Source organism: Canis aureus, chromosome 25 (assembly GCF_053574225.1).
Source record: "Canis aureus isolate CA01 chromosome 25, VMU_Caureus_v.1.0, whole genome shotgun sequence".
In the NCBI taxonomy this organism is placed as follows: domain Eukaryota; kingdom Metazoa; phylum Chordata; class Mammalia; order Carnivora; family Canidae; genus Canis; species Canis aureus.
Genome location: NC_135635.1, coordinates 38,948,504 through 38,968,592, shown reverse-complemented (window position 1 = coordinate 38,968,592; position 20,089 = coordinate 38,948,504). Strand labels below are relative to the sequence as shown.

At 49.8% G+C, this 20,089-nt stretch overlaps 1 protein-coding gene across 3 annotated transcripts in view; it reads left to right on the top strand.

Moving 5' to 3' along the window:
- Positions 1 to 18,352, top strand: part of CLSTN3 (calsyntenin 3) — a 34,362-nt gene extending 16,010 nt beyond the window's left edge. For all 3 annotated transcript variants that reach the window (XM_077871206.1, XM_077871208.1, XM_077871207.1), the window contains 10 exons: positions 1,425 to 1,587; positions 2,186 to 2,242; positions 2,967 to 3,124; positions 3,258 to 3,406; positions 8,169 to 8,395; positions 8,701 to 8,871; positions 9,938 to 10,083; positions 10,305 to 10,440; positions 16,949 to 17,151; positions 17,389 to 18,352. In XM_077871206.1, the coding sequence (XP_077727332.1) occupies positions 1,425 to 1,587; positions 2,186 to 2,242; positions 2,967 to 3,124; positions 3,258 to 3,406; positions 8,169 to 8,395; positions 8,701 to 8,871; positions 9,938 to 10,083; positions 10,305 to 10,440; positions 16,949 to 17,151; positions 17,389 to 17,529 (1,551 nt within the window). In that variant the 3' untranslated portion in view covers positions 17,530 to 18,352. The remainder of the gene's footprint in view (positions 1 to 1,424; positions 1,588 to 2,185; positions 2,243 to 2,966; positions 3,125 to 3,257; positions 3,407 to 8,168; positions 8,396 to 8,700; positions 8,872 to 9,937; positions 10,084 to 10,304; positions 10,441 to 16,948; positions 17,152 to 17,388) is intronic.
- Positions 18,353 to 20,089: the final 1,737 nt, after the last annotated feature.

Genomic DNA, 20,089 nt, shown 5'->3' with positions numbered 1-20,089 from the left:
GAGGTAGATTTTTTAAAAGTAAGGCGTCATCTACAAATGGTAAATTGTAATAAATTCTCTGAAAGAACAAGCAGAAGATTGAAATAAAGAATGGGAGAAGGCAAAGAGAGGGGAATTCACCTGAGATCAGATGTTCAGAGAAGGCCTGATTGAGGTGAAATTTAAGTTTTGTTCTAAAGGATAAGAAATAGGTGAGAAGAAAGTGTTTTAGGCAGAGGGAAGAGCTGATGCAAATGCCCTGAGGCAGGAAAGTGCTCAGCAAGCATGAGAAGGCCAGTGGGATTAGCATACAGTGAACAAGGGGGAAAGACTGGGCATGAGGTTGGAGAGATGGGTAGTGATCCGGTTATACAGTGGACTTTGTCAGCTGACATTTGTTTAGATATTGTCCTATGAAGGCAGCCTTTTGAAGGGTTTAAAGCAGGGAAGTGATCTGATCAGATTTACATTTTAAGACATTACTTTTGGCAACTATGGGAGGAATGTATTGAAGAGACATAAAAACATAAGGACCCAGACAAGGCTGTTGCCACAGTAAAGATTGAGGACTTGACTGATACATGACAATGTAGAGAACTGCACAGAAACCCACAGCTTTTAGCTCTGTTTGGACCTAGGATCGACAATACTACTGATGGATTGGATGTGGAAGGTGAGGGAAAGGGAAGGATCAAGGTATCCTGTAGGTCATCCATTTGAACAACTAGATGACAGTGGAGTGTTTATGCTGACCCAGGGAAAAGTGAGGAGATTGAGAAGGAATGTGGACTTCCATCTTACACACGTTAAATTTGAGATACTTGTGAGACCTCCAAGTGGAGAGACCAGCATTCAAAGGAGAGCTGTGGGGTGGAGATGTAGATTTTGGAGTTACAGGCATGAATGAGGCATCTGAACCAACAGGAACAGATTAGGTAACTCCTAGCAAGAGTGTGTAGAAAGAAAAGGGAAAAGGGTCTAGATTGAATCTTAAGATATTCCAGCACTTAGAAGCTGATAAGGCAGAGAACTTTCTACCTCTGATTCCTTTGACTATCCTCCAACCCCATCTTGACTGACCCTAGGAGAAACTCCGTGGGGAGCCTCTTTGTTTTACTGTTGGGTTACACACTTCTCTAGACCTTCCAGTGCCATACATACATACATACATACATTTTTGGGGGAAACTTATTCACAAAATAGTGTGTTAGTCCTCCTAGGAATGTTTATAGTTTTTAGAGATTTCCCTGAAGAATGGAACTTTAGGTACTTACCTGGTTGGTGCCTGATAGATTTGGGGCAGGGATGTTATTTTTTGAGTTGGGTAGGCAGCAATTCACTAGTAAGTCCTGCTGATACACCTGGGAATATGAGGGACTGTATCCTGTCTCCCAGGAGAAGGGGCAGTACCTTATGTGGGTTCTTGCCCTTGTACTGCCTCCCAGGTCTGTGATGATGAGTGGCACCACTATGCTTTGAACCTGGAGTTCCCCACAGTCACGCTTTATGCTGATGGCATCTCATTTGACCCTGCTCTCATTCATGACAATGGTCTCATCCACCCACCCCGAAGGGAACCTGCTCTCATGATTGGAGCCTGCTGGACTGGTAAGTCCCCTTGAGCTTCTCAGTGAAGACGCTGAAGGTTGGAGCCCATAGTGTCTTAAGATTGGTAAAGGAGTAAGAGCAGCTTGACTTCATGCATCACCCTGCAGTTGGGCGGGGTGACTCAGAAAGCTCTCCAGTGGAGGAGACCATGGTCCTCCCCTTAGCCCCTCACCCATCTGCAACTCTATTCAACTAGCTATCACCTCAGAGTGAGAATCTCTCTTTCTGTAACTTTGGCCAGTGCCCACATTGTTCCATCAAAGGGATGATTTTCATAGTACATTTCCCTGCTGGAGGTTGGTAGTACTTCAGAGAGTCATCAGTCTTCCTTAAGCTATTTTTTTCCTTCTGGGAGCCTGCACACACACACACACACACACACACACACACACACACACACACAGAGAGAGAGAGAGAGAGAGAGAGAGAGAGAGAGACTTCTAATGTTGGTCTCTAACAGAGGCCAGAGAGATTGAGATGTGACATTGGTGGACAGGTTATTCCTACACAGGAGGGGACAGAGCAGAGAAGACCTCTTCTTCCTCCCTGCCAATCTGTCCCCACAACCCTAAACTCATTGCCACTTTTTTTCTTCCAGAGGAGAAGAACAAAGAGAAGGAAAAGGGAGGAGACAACAATACAGACACTACACAAGGTACTCTGTGCATAAGAACTGGAGACCAGAGAGCTCTCACCCTAACTCTCTGTGCTGTGCTCCCGATTCCATTCCAACCCCAAATCCCAGCCAGCCTGGTAGTTACTGCTGCCCACACCACCAGGAGGCAGAGCCTCCAAGAACTACTGCTGCAAGGCAGGGCTCCCTTGGAGAGGTAAGGCCAGATGGAGCTTGGTGGAATCCTGGGTGTCCCTTCCTGCCCACAGAAGGGAATGGAGGAATTCTCTTAATGGCTTTCCAAGACCACGATCCACTGGATGGTGGGAAGCAGGAGGTGGTCCCATGTAGGGAGATCTGGGCATCTGTGAAGCTCCACACCTCCCCCTGGGTCCCCATGCATGCCCTGTGACCATGACTTCTCGCCTTCCCCTCCTATTCCTCCACCTGCTCCTCTTTCCGCCCTTTGGTCCCACTCTCATCTTTCCCTTTCTCCCTCTCTTGGGGGCCTTTCTCATTTCCGTTGCTTCTGTTTTTCACTTTTGTCCTCTCCTTGGATTTACTCCCTCTTCAGGCTTCCTTTCTGCTTTCTTCAGTCTCCCCTAGCTTCACTTCCTGATCTCTTCTTTCCTTTTTCATGTCCATATTTCTCTTACTCACGCTCTTCTTCCAGGCTTCTGCCTTTTCCCTCTGCCCCTTTCCTGTTCCAGACGCCTCTCCCCTCACCCACTCTCACCTCCTGTCCGCCCCTGTGTTCCTCCCCTAGGAGACCCCTTGCCGATCCACCACTACTTCCACGGCTACCTGGCTGGTTTCAGCGTGCGGTCAGGCCGCCTGGAGAGCCGCGAGGTCATCGAGTGCCTCTATGCATGTCGGGAGGGGCTGGACTATAGGGATTTCGAGAGCCTGGGCAAAGGCATGAAGGTATAGCCCCTTCCTCTAGCCCTGTCCTTCCGAGCATGCCCCCTGCCCCCGATCCCTGCCCACCTTTCTACCTCTGCTCCCTTCCTGTCCTGCCTCCTGGTCCTGCTCTCAGCTGTCTGTGTCTGGGGCCCAGGTCCACGTGAATCCCTCGCAGTCCCTGCTCACCCTGGAGGGGGATGATGTGGAGACCTTCAACCATGCCCTGCAGCATGTGGCTTACATGAACACTCTGCGCTTTGCCACGCCTGGCGTCAGGCCCCTGCGCCTCACCACTGCTGTCAAGTGAGTGTTGGGTGGGGTGGGCAAATCACAGAGGAGACTCAGGCAGTGTCAGAACTCTTGAGCCTTAGAGGTCATCCAGGGCTATGCACACCTCCCTCCCTCTATGGATGAGGAGATTGGGCCCCCAGAGACAACTGACCTGCTCAGCTGACATAACAATGTTTCTAGAAGAGCCTGGACTCAACTCAGGTTTATTTTATTTTATTTTTTAAAGATTTTATTTATTTATTCATAGACACAGAGAGAGAGAGAGAGGCAGAGACATAGGCAGAGGGAGAAGCAGGCTCCACGCAGGGAGCCCGATGTGGGACTTGATCCCGGGTCTCCAGGATCACACCCCAGGCTGCAGGCGGCGCCAAACCGCTGCGCCACCGGGGCTGCCCTCAACTCAGGTTTTTTTTTTTTTTTTTTTAAAGATTTTATTTATTTATTCATGTGTGTGTGAGAGAGAGAGAGAGAGAGAGGGGCCGAGACACAGGCAGAGGGAGAAGCAGGCTCCATGCAGTGAGCCCGATGTGAGATTCGATCCTGGGTCTCCAGGATCACGCCCTGGGCTGAAGGCAGGCACTTAACCGCTGAACCACCCAGGGATCCCTCAACTCAGGTTTAAACAATGAATTTGTTACTCTTTCTGCCAACCACCCCAGCCTCTTTCTGCCAACCACCCCAGCTCCCAGGGCTTTGGGGTTTTAATTTTCTTTATGCCTCTATGCTGATATGTAAAGTGGGACAGACAGGGTACTGGACTGGGAGCTGGGAGATCTGACATTAATTCTGACTCAATGCTAATTGCCTGGATGATCTTGAGCAAATAGCTCTAGTTTCACCTATTTTAGTCTTGATTCATCAAGCTCTTGCAAGTTCAAATAGGATGATCTAAATCTGGGTGTTGGTAACCTCTGGCCCAAGGGCCAAATCTGGCCTGCTGTCTGTTTTTGTAAATAAAGTTTTATTAGAACACAGCCATTCCCATTCATTTGCTTATTATTTATCTCACTATGATGGCAGAGCTGAGTAGTTGGGACAGATCTGTATGGCCCAAAAAGCCAAAAATATTTATCATCTGGCCCTTCAAAGAAAGTTTGCTGATCTTTGAATTCTAAGTAAATAATTTTAATTCCTTAAAGGAAAAATTGTACATTGTTTCAAAGTTTAAGTATGTTAGGTGTTTAAAAATACAGATTAATTGAGAGGTAATGAAACCATAATAGTTATGGACATAGTCTATTACTGACTAGCTTTTCATATTGAGCAAATGCTATAAAGCAGGGATAACAGTAGACTCTAACTCACAGAACTGTCATGAGAGCTAAATGATACAACCCAGATCAACTGCCTAGCAGAGTGCCTATTCCACCAAAGTTGGCTGTTATATGCAGGCATTTTCACCCCCAAAATGTTTGTGGGGCAGTTTTTAGGAGATACTGCCATCTAGTGGGCGGATTAACACAATGTAGGAGTCAGGATTCCTGAACAAGCATTCCCTTCTTCCCTACTCTGCCTCAGTTTCTCCATAAGCAATATGAAGATAAATATCTCTGGCTTGTCCCTCTCCTAGGAAGGGTGGGTTTAGAGAGGAGAGGACTCTGAGCCCTACAGAGTGACTGAGCATGATCATTAGGTCTTACAGTCAGAGCTCTGGAAGGCAGGGGCAGCAGCTTTTGGGAATCATGCTTCTGGCCTGTGCTGTGGTCACGGTGTGGAGCTGAAGGCCACAGGTAGCTGGGGTCGCGTGGGCACAGACCAGAGCTGTGTGCCTCCCCACCATGTTCTAGTGGGAGCTCTAGATGTTTGTTTGTTTTTAAAATTTATTTATTCATGAGAGACAGAGAGAGGCAGAGACATAGGCAGAGGGAGAAGCAGGCTCCCTGCAGGAAGCCCAATGTGGAACTTGATCCCAGGACCCCAGGATCACGACCTGAGGCAAAGGCAGACGCTCAACTGCTGAGCTACCTATGTGTCCCTAACTCTATGGGCAGTCATGTTTAAAGGCAGTTAAAAGGCAGTTATGTAGAATTTAACCCACCTGAGACCAAGAAATTGCCTCATCCCCTGCACTAGGCTCAGGAGCCTTATAAGAAGGGAAAATGCTGTTTTTTAATTTATGGTGGAGCTCTGCTGGGTGTGGGGGTGTCCCACAGTAGGAGGAGTTGACATCCTCTTTGTTGAGGGACTCACCTGAATTCCTCCTACCTCTTTCATGCTTAGGGGAGAGGCTTATACAAGGGGTGGGAACTGACTTGTGGTCAGGGCTAACCTAATATTTCCTTGAGGTCATTGGAGAAAATAGAGAGAGGTGTGCAAGAGGGAGGGACAGGTACCTAACAGTACCTCGCTTCCTCTGATACGTATCCTTGCCCTAGTCCACATGGCTTCCCCAGTTTCCAGCATTCAGTTCATGGGGCTCTGTCCATTTAGAGCCAGATGTATGCAAGTATTTGGTCAATGCAGATTTTCCCTAAGATTCTTTCCTCCTCTTTCTTGGAAAGCCCATCTAGTCTGTGGCATTAACCCTTGAACAAATGGCTACCACATCTTTTTGTTTAACTTTGTCCTTTTCCCAAAGCCCTTGAATTTCTACCTCCTTGGTATAACTTCTATCTAGTTCTGCCGGACAGGCTGAAGGTGAAATAATGACCTTTGATACCCAAACTAGCCCCTCCCCCATGAATTCTCTACTTCTGTGATGGTGTCTCTGACCTTGCAATCACTCAGGCTTAAAACCTCTGAGTCATCTTGGGTTTCTTTTTTTTTTTTTCTTTTTTCATCTTGGGTTTCTCCCTGTCTATCCTCCATACCCCATCAGTTGCCAGTTTACCCTGATCCTGCTTGTGCCAGGTATTGGGAATCTGTCTCCATTTTCCCCATTTCTGCTGTTATGACTCCAAGTCCCAGCTCTGATTATCTCTTACCTAGCCTATTGCTATAACCTCCTAACGAGTTGACCCATCTCTGGTATTCTGACTTCAGTTCACCCTCCACTGGAGGCTAGGTTAGTGGTTATGTCAGAATTTTCATCCTCATATTCCCTGATGTAGAGGATATCAATGGCCTCCTCTTGGCTAGTGCTCAACAATTGTACTCAAGGTCCTCAACCATCTGACCTCAGCTTTCCTGCCTCATGTTCCTCTATTCCCCTTGGTATGCTCCTCACCATCCACTCTAGGGTCTGCCTTCTGCCTCCAGGGAGTCCCTCCAAGGCAGCTCAGTTGCTACTTCTTTTGACTATTCCTTGCTAAATGCCCCATACCCATCCTAGCCAGAAATAACCTCTGCCTCTCTAAACTCTCATGGGTTTTTGTTTGTTCCACTTACATGATGATGACCATGTTTGACATTGTTTTCTAGTTGTGTGTCATATCTAAGCTCTTGGCCAGACCATTAGTGCCTTTGGGTCAGGGCTGGCCTCCTATGGCTCTTTGGGTCGCCTTTGGATTGCTCACTGCAATGGGGGTGTCTCTTGGAGCCTGTGCTTTTAGGTCAGCTGAAGTTATTTTCCAAGAAGCTTTGATCTGGGCCTCTTGGAATGACCATGTGGATTCTTAGGCCCCACTCCTTGTGGTGCAGGAACTCAGCAGGTTGTGGACATTGGTAACCTCAGAGGCTCTGAGTTCATCGTATTTGCTGAGGTTACCTATTTCCCTTTTGGCTCCCATGGTCAAGCTGGCCATACTCAGTAACACTCTCAGCACAAGTGTATGGACCATAGGCCTTGTTTTTGAGTTATCCAACTCCCTTGTGAAGGCTGCTTGTTCAAGGGATACTTCTTTATAAATAAGTCTGACAAACCCGGGCCCCAAATAGTGGTTGTGGTTCAGTGGAAAGAATGACCTAAGAATAAGAAGAATGGGTTTAAGCCTTGACTCTGACACTTATTTCTTGGGTGACCAAGATGCTTGGTCATCTTTGGCTTCTAATCCCGAGTCCACAGCATTCAAATAAAGTTGGATGAAATGATATGTGCAAATGCTTCAGAAACCAGCAAATGTGATGAGAAAGTAAGGTGTCATTCCTATTGATTGGTAAAAGAGGGGGCTGGAGGTGGTCCTGGGAACACCTTTCAGAGCAGCTGTGCTGTGGGTTGATTGGCCTGGCTGAGCGCTTTAGGGAGCCTCTTCTGGTGCCAAGGTCAGAGAGGCTTTGTGGGACCATGGATGCAGGTCATAGTAGCTCACCTGCCAAGGTAGGGTTCTCCGATATTGGAGGGAATGAACACCACAAAGGAGGAAATCCTTGGATAGGATCCCCTACTGTATCCCTCCCCTCCACTTTTGTTGTTGAATATTTTTTGGCATGTATCTGCCAGGTATTTTACTGAACCCACTTCTTAATTTAAATCTCCTGAATAAAAAAAAAATAAATAAATAAAAATAAATAAATAAATAAATCTCCTGAATAAAGAACTGTGTATGCTTAAACATTTTTGTAGATTCAGTTTGCAGAATGAAGTTTTGATAGATGTCCCATAATCTTGGATTAGGGCACTAATGATGTGCTCACCTTTGCAGGTCAGAGTTGCTTGATCTGTCCCCGGCCCTTTCCCACAGTGGCATCCTCCCAGGAAAGGCTATCTCCCCTCCAGCTTTACTACGGAGGGAGAGTGGTGCTGCTGCAGAGATACTCTCTCTTTCTTCCCTTCCCCCTCCCCAACATGGGGCACTTTCCTGTAGAGCTGCAGGTCTAGAAGGATGGAACAGAGTATGGATTGGAAGGGAGGAGATGTTGGGATCACAAGCTGCCTCTCTCCCCTCTTGTCATATAGGTGCTTCAGTGAAGAATCCTGTGTCTCCATCCCCGAAGTGGAGGGCTACGTGGTGGTTCTTCAGCCTGATGCCCCCCAGATCCTCCTGAGTGGCACTGCTCATTTTGCCCGCCCAGCTGTGGACTTTGAAGGACCTGAGGGGATCCCTTTGTTCCCTGATCTTCAAATCACTTGTTCCATTTCTCACCAGGTGGAAGCCAAAAAGGATGAGAGTTGGCAGGGCACAGGTAAGGATGACTCCAGGGAGTGATGTCATCCCGAGAAGCAAGAAGCAGCCCATGTCTGGAACCAGAGGGTGGGGGTGGAAAAATCAGGCTAGAAATGCAAGTGACTTCATCCTGCATTTGCTTGCTTAGAACCATTTACATTAGAACATGGAGCCAAAAGGAGGCCTGTGAGTGTGAAGAAAGTATTGGGTAATGACATTTTTTAAAATGATGCTGACTGCTCTCAGGGAATGAGTCTGGAGGGGAAGAATGGCCGTGAGGTGGGCCCTTTGGCTGTGACCCAGATCTGACTGTCTCTCATCCAGTGACAGATACACGCATGTCAGATGAGATTGTGCACAACCTGGATGGCTGTGAGATTTCTCTGGTGGGTGATGACCTAGACCCTGAGCGGGAAAGCTTGCTCCTGGACATGGCATCCTTGCAGCAGCGAGGGCTGGAGCTCACCAACACGTCTGCCTACCTCACCATTGCCGGTCAGTGGGGACTGAGAGCCTGTCTTCTTTTTCTGTGAGTGCCCCTTCCCATAATCAAGTCTCTGGGAATTCCAGAGTGTCCTCCTTCCAGGCCAAGTGCCATCTTGCTCCTTCCCAGCTTGGAAGCTCCTTTGGCTTCCAGATTGCCCCTAGAGGAGGTGTGCTGGGATTTAGGCTCCCGAGTGGTTCTTTTTTTTTTTTTTTAAGATTTTATTTATTTATTCATGAAACACACACACACACACACACACACACACACACAGAGGCATAGACATAGGCAGACGGAGAAGCAGGCTCCATGCAGGGAGCTGGTTGTGGGACTCCATCCCGGGTCTCCAGGATTACGTCCTGGGCTGAAGGCAGGCGCTAAACCGCTGAGCCACCCAGGCGTCCCCTGAGTGGTTCTTTCTCCTTGCTTTTCTCTATACCCTGGCTCCTCTCTGTTCCTGGTTCCACTCCTCCTGTGGCTCAGTCTTCTCTGATGGGCTTCCAATCCTTTAGGTATTTGGTCCTAGCTGTCCTCTCATGTCTTCCACCTCTCTGATGTCCCGTACACACCAGAGATTTAATTCACATACTCATACCTTAATGAATAGTGGTAATGACTTGGTAGCTTCCAAAGGAAGCCTGCTGTTCTCTGAAGGCTCCTCCATAAAGGAGGATGGGAGAAGATGGTCATAACTAGTTCCCTCCTATTTCCTTTTTCTTCTAGAGCCTCGCCAAGGACTTTTGTATTTTTTACTCTCTCCATTTCCCTCCAGCTTGTCTCCTCCCTCTGTCTTGCATGGTGTCCTTATTGCCTTCTCTTCAGCCCTACCCAGAAGCCACAGAGTTTTTAGAGAAGAGCAGAGCAGGAAATGGACCCCAGTCACTCTACCCCAGTCAGAGCCGTGCTGGGGGTGGAGGGGTACATCTCTTGGGGGAACTCTGATCATACCTCTGCTGAGGGGGTGGGACTGACCCATGCTGTGGCTATGTGTGCTATCAGCTGATGGGAGTCTGAGAGAGAGGGTTCTGCCTGGATTTTTTGCTGGCTCCTGCCCTGAGCTGCTTCCTCCTCCTGCAGGGGTGGAGAGCATCACTGTGTACGAAGAGATCCTGAGGCAGGCTCATTATCGGCTGCGACATGGAGCTGCCCTCTATGCCAGGAAATTCCGACTGTCCTGCTCAGAAATGAACGGTCGTTACTCCAGCAATGAATTCATCGTGGAGGTATTTAGGGAATCTCCTTCCCTCTACAGCTGTCCCGCTGTCGAGGAGCCCCGGTGGAGCAGACTGAGAGACATAGTTGGTGGGAGTGGACATTGCACAGAGGAGCCTAGGACCTGGCAGTGGCAGAGGAGATGCCATGGGGCTGGGTTAGCAGATGGGCTCTAGTGAAGTGGAGGAGGACCTGCAGAGAAGCGGGTGTCCACTGAGCTCTTCCTCCCCAGGTCAACGTTCTGCACAGCATGAACCGGGTAGCCCACCCCAGCCACATGCTCAGCTCACAGCAGTTCCTGCACCGTGGGCATCAGCCTCCCCCTGAGATGGCTGGACACAGCCTGGCCAGCTCCCACCGAAACTCCAGTACGTAAGACCTCATGGGGCCAGGCAGGGTGGGGGTCAGGGTGGTGGTGGCGAGGAGCAGGCTGGGCACAGGCATCCTCTCCTCCACCCTGGGAAGGGAGGCAGCTAGTGGAGCTATGGTTCTGTTTCCTGTGCTACCTGACTTAACTGACCACTGTTCCAATCCCTGTAACCCCTGGACCATTAACTTTCTGTCATGAAGAATATGAGCCTGTGTCATTCATTGAGGGGAGGGACGCTGATGCCCGGAATCATAAAGTCAGTGGGGGGTTTAGGCCTCTTTGTTGTTCTGCTGCCCTCCCCCAGCAATATCAAATTAGCCTTGGACCTAGGGATCCTCTTTAGTGAAGCCATCAAGTATTTATGAAGCACTTGCTATGTACTAGTACAGTCCTAAAGTGCTGTTAGGGACATAAAAGAATTATATGATAGATTCAGTCTCTATCCTCAAGGAGAAAGTTGGTGTTATTACATGTTATTACATGTATTATGTGCTATCTATAAAGTCACAAGTCTTTCTAAAATAAAGTGTGCAGCAAGGCAAAGTATTAAATCCAGATGGATAGCTGCCCTTCTGACCAATTTTTTTCCCTGACCATGGACCTTTACCAGTGATGCAGGGTTTAGTTCCCAATTTATGAGCTGCTTAATTATAGACAAACTAGAAATTACTAGTATAAAGAAGAAAAACCAGTCATAATTCATCGCAGAGAGGAAGCCATTATTGGCGTTCCAGTTTTTTTCTATGCCTTTTTTTTAAAATATATAGTTGGCATCAAACTATTTTGTAACCTGGTATTTACACCTAATGTTTTAAGAGGAGTTTTTTCCCGTTATTAAAAACTGCAAAATGATCCTGATGATGCTGAAAATGATTTTTGGAAAACCTTTTAGAATTGCTTTTAAAGTCAATTTATGTGATACATTTATTTTTATTACTTTTTAAGCTACACCTTGCTTTTGACCCATTTCAGTATTACCCAGTTTTGTCAGCCACTTTTGTCTGAGTTGGCTTTGGATATCATTTGAAGTTTTTTTTTTAAGATTTTATTTATTTATTCATGAGAGACACATACAGAGAGAGAGAGAGGCAGAGACACAGGCAGAGGGAGAAGCAAGCTCCATGCAGGGAGCCTGACGTGGGACTCGATCCTGGGTCTCCAGGATCAGGCCCTGGGCTGAAGGCAGTGCTAAACCACTGAGCCCCCCGTGCTGCCCTCATTTGAAGTTTTTAAACATACAACCCACTCTCAGAGGGCCCAGATTTGTCACTTTTGAAAAAAGTCAAAGGGTGTATTATAGGCTCTGAAGGCAATTTCCTAAGGAATTCTGAAAAATACTTTCTTGGAAGAAGTCCATGGTCTCCAAACATGACCTTGAAAGTCACAGAGTTCATATCAATACATTTAATAAGAAAAATAGTGAACACATAGATGTGTGTACCAGGTACCTTGCTCATGGGCTTTTATACATATTAACTCATTTAGTAATTACGAACAACAAATGAAATAAGTACTAGAATTATCCCCTTTAAAGGTAAGGGAACGGAAGTCCAGAGAGGCTAAGCACTTTATCCAAGATCACACAGCTAGAAAGAGATAAGAGCCAGGATTCAGATCCAGGCAGCAGGATTTCAGAGCCATACCTTATCCACAGCTATGTTTGATGTTTGCTTGCTTGCTTCTTCTCTTGTCTTCTCTCCTCTCCTTTCTTCTTTTTTTCTTTCCCTCCTCCTCCCGTTCTCTCTTTCTTCTTTCTTTCTCTCATTATTTTATAGTTGCATCTAATTTGGGGGAGCTCCTGAGGGCTTCCTAGGGCTTTTTTGGCTGAGGTTAGCTCCCTGGTACTCCCAGGGAATCCATCTGGTTTCCTCCCCTTAAGTGGTGGCCATCACTAGAGAGTTCCCTTTCCCTGGAACTGGTACCCTTTTTCCTTGTTGTCTCTAGAAACAATTGCAGGAGTCTCTCAGTGTTTTACTCACTATGGCAAAACAGTTGGAGGTAGGGGTGGAGGAAGTAAGGATGTAGGGGTGAAGAGGGAGAGCATAATGCATAACCAAGTTGCAAAGCTTCATAGAAACGTCACACAATCTTTAGAGACCTGTGAGCAAGCTAAATCCATTTTTGTTAAAAAGGTCCCTTGGGCCAGCTCCCCCCTGCCCCCCTGGCAGCTCCCCATGACTCCCTAGCTCTTTCTCCAGTTCTTTCCTTGGGAATCATCCCACTCAACCTCATCTGGGTTGGATACTGGGTTCTACTACTTAGGTTAGGCTCAAAGTAGATCCGGATTGGCATTGCTGCTGGGCCTTGTGAGATTCTCAAGCCTTATTTTCTCTGATATGAGGTTCCTGGGGAGGGAATCACTGTTGTAACCACCCCAGAGCTTCGAGCCCTGAGCAGCCAGCTGCCCCACACTGGCTGGCCTGGCAGTCTTATTTTCTCACCCCTCATTCCCAGAAGCTGCCTGGGAGTGCTCCGGGGTGTGTGAAGGTTGCCTTTGCTTCACCTCCTCAGAGTGAAACCCAGCCTCCCCATCTACTGTTCTGAGCTGATGTCCACACCAACCTAACTTCTCTCTGTGATTTCAATTGAGAGAGGCAGCCTACTTTTACTTTTTCTCTTATTTTGGCCTGAGTAGGATGCAGGGTTCATGGTTCACCAAAGGGATTGGTGATTGACAGCTCTTGAGCATACCAGAAGATCCACTTCATAAAACCTGTTCCCTATGCCTTCTCTATTTGCAGTGTTCCTTCCTTTCACCTCCCAACTGTCTAGGAACCCTCCCAACTGCAAGTGTAGTGTTACAGAGTTATGGCTTTGCAATTTCAATTTGCTCTAACCAGGGAGAAACTGAAGGAGGCCACATCCCCTCCAATGGGATAGGGAGTTCATTTCTCTGAAGCGCCTAAGGGTGCCAGAAAGGAGAGATCAGTGTGAATTGGGACAGTCAGGGAAGGTTTCATGGCCCAGGTAGAGTTTGAGCTTGGACCTTGAAGGGTAGACGAGATTTTAGATGAGCGTGAGAGAGAATGAGAATTTGAGCATGGGGTGTAGGCAGTGGCTTGGGGTGTTCATGGCTAGGGAGAAGAAGGTTGTCTCAGAAGGGTGTGGTGAGAGATGAAGGCAATATTTATCTAGTCATCCTGAATTTTGATACACATAAGAATCAGCTCGGGAGCTGTAAAACCACTTGGTTCCTAGGTTACTTTATGCCCCATACCAGTTAAATCAGAATGGAGGTAGGAGCCAGGCATCAGTGGTTTTTAAAGATCCCCAAGTGATTCTAACATGCAGCCAAGTTTGGGAATGGCTTCCCTACTTTGTTTCCTACAAGTATCTGAAGCTTTGCAAGAAGATCTACAATGAAATAGGGTAAGCATAGGGGTGCTTAGGTGGCTCAGTTGGTTAATTGTCTGCCTTTGGCTCAAGTCATGATCCCAGAGTCCTGGGATTGAGCCCCGCATCGGGCTCCCTGATCAGTGAGGAGTCTGCTTTTCCCTCTGTCCCTCCCTTGTTCATTCTCTCTTTCTCTGTCTCTCTCTCTCTCCCTCAAATAAACAAATAAAATCTTAAAAAAAAAAAGAAATAGGGTAAGCATAGAGGCACCTGGGTGGCTTAGTTGGTTAAGTGTCTGACTCTTGATCTCAGCTCAGGGCTCAGGCCTTGATTGCAGGGCCATAAGTTCAAGCCCCACACTGGGTGCTGGATATGGAGCCTAAGTTTAAATAAAAGGTGTGGGGAATAGGGAAAACATAGAAAATGAACTAGGGAGTGTGTGTGGTGGGGAGGGATAATAAGAATAAGATGCAGGCAGGGAATAAAGTCTATTCACAAAATACATACCCTGAGATACTTGTGGTTGCTATAGTGGGCCAGAACTTGGGCTCTGAGCTTCCTTGCAACTTAAGCAAGAGGAAACCTGAGTGGTTATGAAGTCATATGATAAGAGCCAGCCAGTATTTCAAGAGAAGTCCCACGACTGAGAGCAGAAAGAAATTTCTCCCAAGGCTCTTTAGAAAGGAGGCACCATGCAGGACTATCGCCAGGGCTTTCAACAGTGTCCTCACAACCAACTGAAACCAGAAGTTTCACAAGGGCTATTTGTTAAAACACCCCTTCATGTTGGCTACTGCAGGTCATTCAAGGCCAGAATGAACTGCTTGGATCTAATGTAGCAAGAAAGGTTGATTGCCCTTTTCAAACTCTTGGTTTTTGTCAGTCACTAATTTAAAAACCCTGCCATCCTGCTAGCTTCTAGGCTCATTTTTAATTAACTATACTTGTTTGCCTGCAGATACATGGTTTGCATTTTGTCTGTCCTGAGGTCATTTCTTATTTCTGGCAATCAACTTGTCCTTTGCTTCACCGGGCTCGGGGCTCAGACGAACAAATGCATTTGATTAAGGCACAAACCAGAAACTTTAGCTTTTCATCATTGTGCTCCTAGAGCAAGTTTATCTGCAATGGCCTCCACTCTGAATGGGAAGAGCATCTCCATTCTAGAGCCTGAGCTTAACCACAGAGGTCATCTCTTGGCAGGGTTACTGCTCCTGGATCTTGCCCACTGACTTGGTGACCTGGGAAGGACCCTTCCCTTGCAGATGGTCAGAAAAAGCACCTCTGTCCCCTTCTCCTCTCCTCCTTCATCCCTAAGCAGTTGAGAAATGCTGAGCTAGCCAGGCCCATCTCTGCCCTAGAGCCAGTGCCCAGGTACCTGCCGGTCCTGTTTAGCAGAATCAGCTCTCATTGGCAAGTGGCCGCAAGTGAGCTATAGGTCAGGTCAGGATGGGGACCAACTTGGCAGAGGGCCATCAGGGTGGCCTCAGGGAGGTGTGAAGTTAGTGTGCCTGCTGAGGCAGGGCATTCTCCACACACTTGATTGGCCTTGGAGCTCATGGCAGTCTGCAGGTGCTGGTTGCTGGGGAGGAGGGGTATGCAACAGGCTGTGTGTGCTCCCATGCTGTATGCTTCTTTATATTCTGCTCTGTCTCTCAACATGTGAGTCTTCAAGGCTGTGAGTAAATTTGGGACCAGGAGGTATATGTATGGGCTGTGTATATACCCTGCATACACATGATCATCCCTGAGTGACGGGACTGTCCAGATTCTGGGCTTCACGGAGCCTCTGTGGTTGGGTGAGGTTCTGTGCGCAACAGTAAGCAGGTGTGTGAACCCATGTTGGGTAGAGTGGCCCAGCTGCCTACGCGGGCCCTCAGCCTGGGGACACTTGTGTGGGGTCTCTACCTCCACTTGCTGTCTGTGGGGATGTGGGCTTTCCGGTCTTGGCTCCTCCTGCCTCCCCGGGTGCTGTATGTATGTGTGCGGGAGGCGGCCAGGGCCATGCTCACGGCTGCCTGTTCTGTGGCTCTCACAACCCACGTTTGGGCTGTTTACGTCTTCCTTCAGGGGCTTGCCTGGTGTGCCCAGCTGGCAGGGAGCTGGGTGACCCTGCACATATGGCTCTGCTGTGCCTTGCTGGAGACCCTCAGACGCATCCCTTTGCTCCAGCTGTGTGAGCAGGCTGCCTGGTGGCTGGTGCAGGCGGCTGTGTGGGCTGGCAGAGTCCTGACTCGGGTACGGGGTGTGGTAGCTCTTGTCCAGCTGTGTGCCCACACTTTCTTCCTGGGCGTATGCTTGTGCGCACACCTCTGCTTTGCCGCCATCAGCTCTGAGGTCCTTGTGAGAGTGCAGGCCCCTCTCTCTGTCTCACTGCCCTCCAGGGTCCGTGCTCCCCTGAGGCTCGGCGGCACAGTAAGGCTGCCGGGCCAGGGGTGCGACAGGGTCAAGGGGGAGGTGGGTCTACCTCAGAGGGAGATTTGGGAGGAGAAGAAGCCCCAAAGGTCCAGGAGCCCTGAGCCCATGGGGAGAAGGGCGGTGTCACAGAGCAGGAATGAGTGCAGTCCAGGTAGGTAAGTGAAGGGGCTGTGCCTTGCCCCTTGGATCTGTCCCCCAACCTTGGGTGTCAGCATCTCCTGGCTTCCAGGCCGGGCTTGGGGCCTGCCTCTCCTCTCATGATGCAGGAGGACATTCTCTCCTCTTGTACCATTAAGCCTGTGTGACTGCCTCTCTCCTTCCCCAGCTGGGCGCCAGGCACCTCTTCCCTAGGCTGAGTGGTCCCTGGGGAAGGCAGAGGCAGAATGACCCCGGTAGGCTCCAGTCCTGCCCTCTGTTGACTGAGAACAGCGCTACTCCTAATAGCCTTGGGCTGGGAGCTCTCCTCCCCTGCCCATGCCTCCCTTTGGACAGCTCCCTCCCTCTGTCTGTCTGTCCCTTTGGCCTTAGCAGCTCTTCTGCCCCCTTTCTTCCCTATCTCTTGCTCTTACAATAGGGCTCTATTTCTCCTCCGGCTTATACAGGGTATTCCCTCCTTCTGGGCCACGGAGGATCCTGTCTTCTCTTACTCCAGGACTTCCTCTTCCCCAGGGTGCCCCCCAGCCCCACCCCCCTCTGTGTCACGTCCCTGTAGGTGTGCCTGGCCACAATCTCCTCACTGCACACTCTCCCCGCAGTGGTCCCTAGCGCAGCGACTCTCATCATTGTGGTGTGCGTGGGTTTCCTGGTGCTCATGGTCATCTTGGGCCTCGTGCGCATCCACTCCCTTCACCGCCGCGTCTCAGGGGCCGGTGGGCCTCCAGAGGCCTCCAGTGACCCCAAGGACCCTGACCTCTTCTGGGATGACTCCGCGCTCACTATTATCGTGAATCCTATGGAGGTGAGTGGGCTTGGGAAGTGGGAAAGGGCAACATTCAGCTGGAGCATATGAATGGCCAGGCCCTGGGCAAAAAGCTCCAGTCTGAGCTGCCAGGACTGGGAAGGAGAAAGGTGTGTGTGTGGGGGGGTGGTGGTGGAGGGGGAGTAAAAGGCCTGAGGAAGTGTGGCCCCCAAAGGCGAGGCTTTGGGGTGTGTGCAGACCACTGAGCCCTGTGCTTTCTGCTCCCTCCTCGTCCAGTCCTACCAGAATCGGCAGGCCTGTGTGGCGGGGGCTGCCGGAGGCCAGCAGGAAGATGAGGACAGCAGTGACTCAGAGGCAGCGGACTCCCCGAGCAGCAACGAGAGACGCATCATTGAGACCCCTCCGCACCGCTACTAATGCAACACCCCTCTCCGAACAGAGACTTCTGCCCTGGTGAGACAGAAGCACCCCCAGAAAAGAGACAAGGACACTCTGAGAGAAGAGACCAAGAGAAAGAGAGCTCTTCAGAATGAGTCATCCTTTAATCCCCAAATCCCAGTGGGTGCCCCCGCTGGGATCTGCCTCCCCCTGCCCCCAGCCCAGCTCCCTCCTGTGCCTCTGGGCTCCTGTTCCCTAGAAGACTTTGGCTGCCTTCTCTGCACCCAGGGTGGCCCCTTAGTTTGGCCCGTGTCTCTGTCTCTCCCCCAGGGCCATGTGCTGGATGAGGGAGGTGGGGGTGTCACTGGTGGCCAGGGGTGGGATCGAAGGCGACCCTTCCCTACTCTCCTGTCCATGGAGGCCTTCCTTCCCTGGGGCTCCCTCAGCTGGGCCTTCATGGCTTCTCTTCTGTCCCCTCCTCTCTCTCTCTTTCCATTTCACTCCGGGGACCCCTGCTTCTTCACCTTGCCCACTCTCCTTCCTTTTCTGTCCTCTTTCCCCTCTTCTCCTTGCCTGAGGCCCTACAGCCCCTGCCCCTTCCTACACGACCTGGTTGTGGCTAGGTTGTGGGGATGGCAGGGGGAATGTGTGTGGGGGGGCCAGGTATTATATATAATGTATATTTTTTCATGTTGCTGTGAGCACAACCCCTGTGTTCTGTGTGTAGCTCACAGCCTTGTGTGTGTGTGTGGCATCGTCATGTCCTGGGGTGGGGGTAGGGGGATGGGTGTGGTGAGGGAAGGGATGCACCCTAGGGTTTTCAAATAAAACAACAAGAAAAAGCTCTGTGAGCTGCATCCTCCCTGCCTGATCCTGTGTGGGTGCTGTGTAGGTGGCAGGCTCTCCAGTCTCAGGGTTGGTTTGGGTTTCTGAGCAGGGCTGAAGTGAGGGGACAGGGCCATCAAAGAGCCCTCCTCGGGTAAATCTCCAGAATCCAGGCCACTGGGAATGAGATACTATTGTCCCCCCTGCCTTCTTCCTTTAGCACCACCTAGAAAGCATAGATGATTCAGGGAATGCCATGGATGCCTGGGCTTTGGGGGAAGACATTGCCAGCCCCTCCTCATCTCTTGGCTCTGTAGCTTCTAGCCCAGGAGTCCAGCGTGGAGAGGGCAGGTGACCCTACTATTTTTTTTTTTTTGACCCTACTATTTGTAACAAGAGACTGGGCTCTGGTTCATGTTCTCCAGGTAGTAAGGAACAGTAACAAGATGGGCTCGTTTCAGAAGAGGGAGCTGTATTGGGAGCATCCTTCTGGTGCCCTCCATGTCTTGGGAAATACCAGGGATCCACATCTTAATTCCTTTCTATCCAGTGAGGAGCATGGAGCATCAGTGGTTCTTTGTGGTTCTCAGTAACACAGTTGGGATGGAGGTGGAGCTCATGGGCGTAGCCAAGGCTCCATCCAGGGCCCAGATGCCCTGGCCTTACCCATGGCTTTGTCTACCAGCTGCGTGCTGATGCCTCCACGTGTGTGTCTCCCACCCACACCCCTTTCCCCACCTCTGTTTACACATACATACCATTGTCCCCTTGAAGCCACCCTTTGCCCGAGTTCTGCTCTACTCCCTGCTACCTATCCCTTTCCCCTTTGGCTCAGTTTCCAAAGCTGAAGCCTGGGAGTTCGTCTCTATCTCTCCCCTTCCCTAACCCTATGTCCAAATGGTGACTGGATCCTATCATTCTTACCCCTTAAAATCTCCCAAAGATGTCTTTCTTTCTCTTCCCCCTACTAGCTGTTGCTGTCTCAATTCATACCTCAAGATACACCTGTTGTGTTATCTGTTGCGAGAGCCTCCTCTGTGCCTCCTCCCACCTGGTCTCCTTGCCCGATGTCTTGCTCCACTGCAGCCCAACTCTGGGTCTCAGCGACCTTTCTAAAGTGCAGCTCTGGTTATGCCACTCCCCTATTTAGAACCGTCCCTACTCTCTGTCACTGCCAGGACCGAGTCCTGTGACCTTGGGAGGTCCTCTAACACAGGGGGTCAGGCCCAATCTCCCCCTCTCTCTCTGTCCTCTCTGCCACCACCCCTGTGCACCTGGGCTCCAGTCGCACAAACCATTGGTGCTTCTCCAAGCCCACCTTGCTCTTTCTGTGCCTCTGTGTCTTTGCATGTGCTGTTCCCCCTGCCTAGCTCGCCCTTTCCCCTTTGTGTGCCTAGCAGTCCTCCACGTATCACTGAAGACTCAGTTCGATGCTGCCTCTTCCAGGAAGTCTGTGCTCTGGTGCTCCTTGTTCATGCCTCCACCACAGCATCTCCTCCCAGGCTGTGGCCTATGCCTGTCTCCACCACCCAGTCTGCTGATCCTCAGCCACTGGCATAGTGTCGGGCACGTGGTGGGAACTCCGTGAATAATGAGTGAGGTGACCTGTGTGGCTCTCAGACTGAGAGAAGACTTTATTAGCAGCAGGAGAGGGGCTCTGGTGGCCTCTGGCTGGGAAAGGGGGCAGTCAGTGCACAGAGGACCCAGCAGATGCCCCACAGTAGCCTGTCCTGTAGGAGGACCTTCCCAGATGCTAAGCTGACAGTTGCATGTC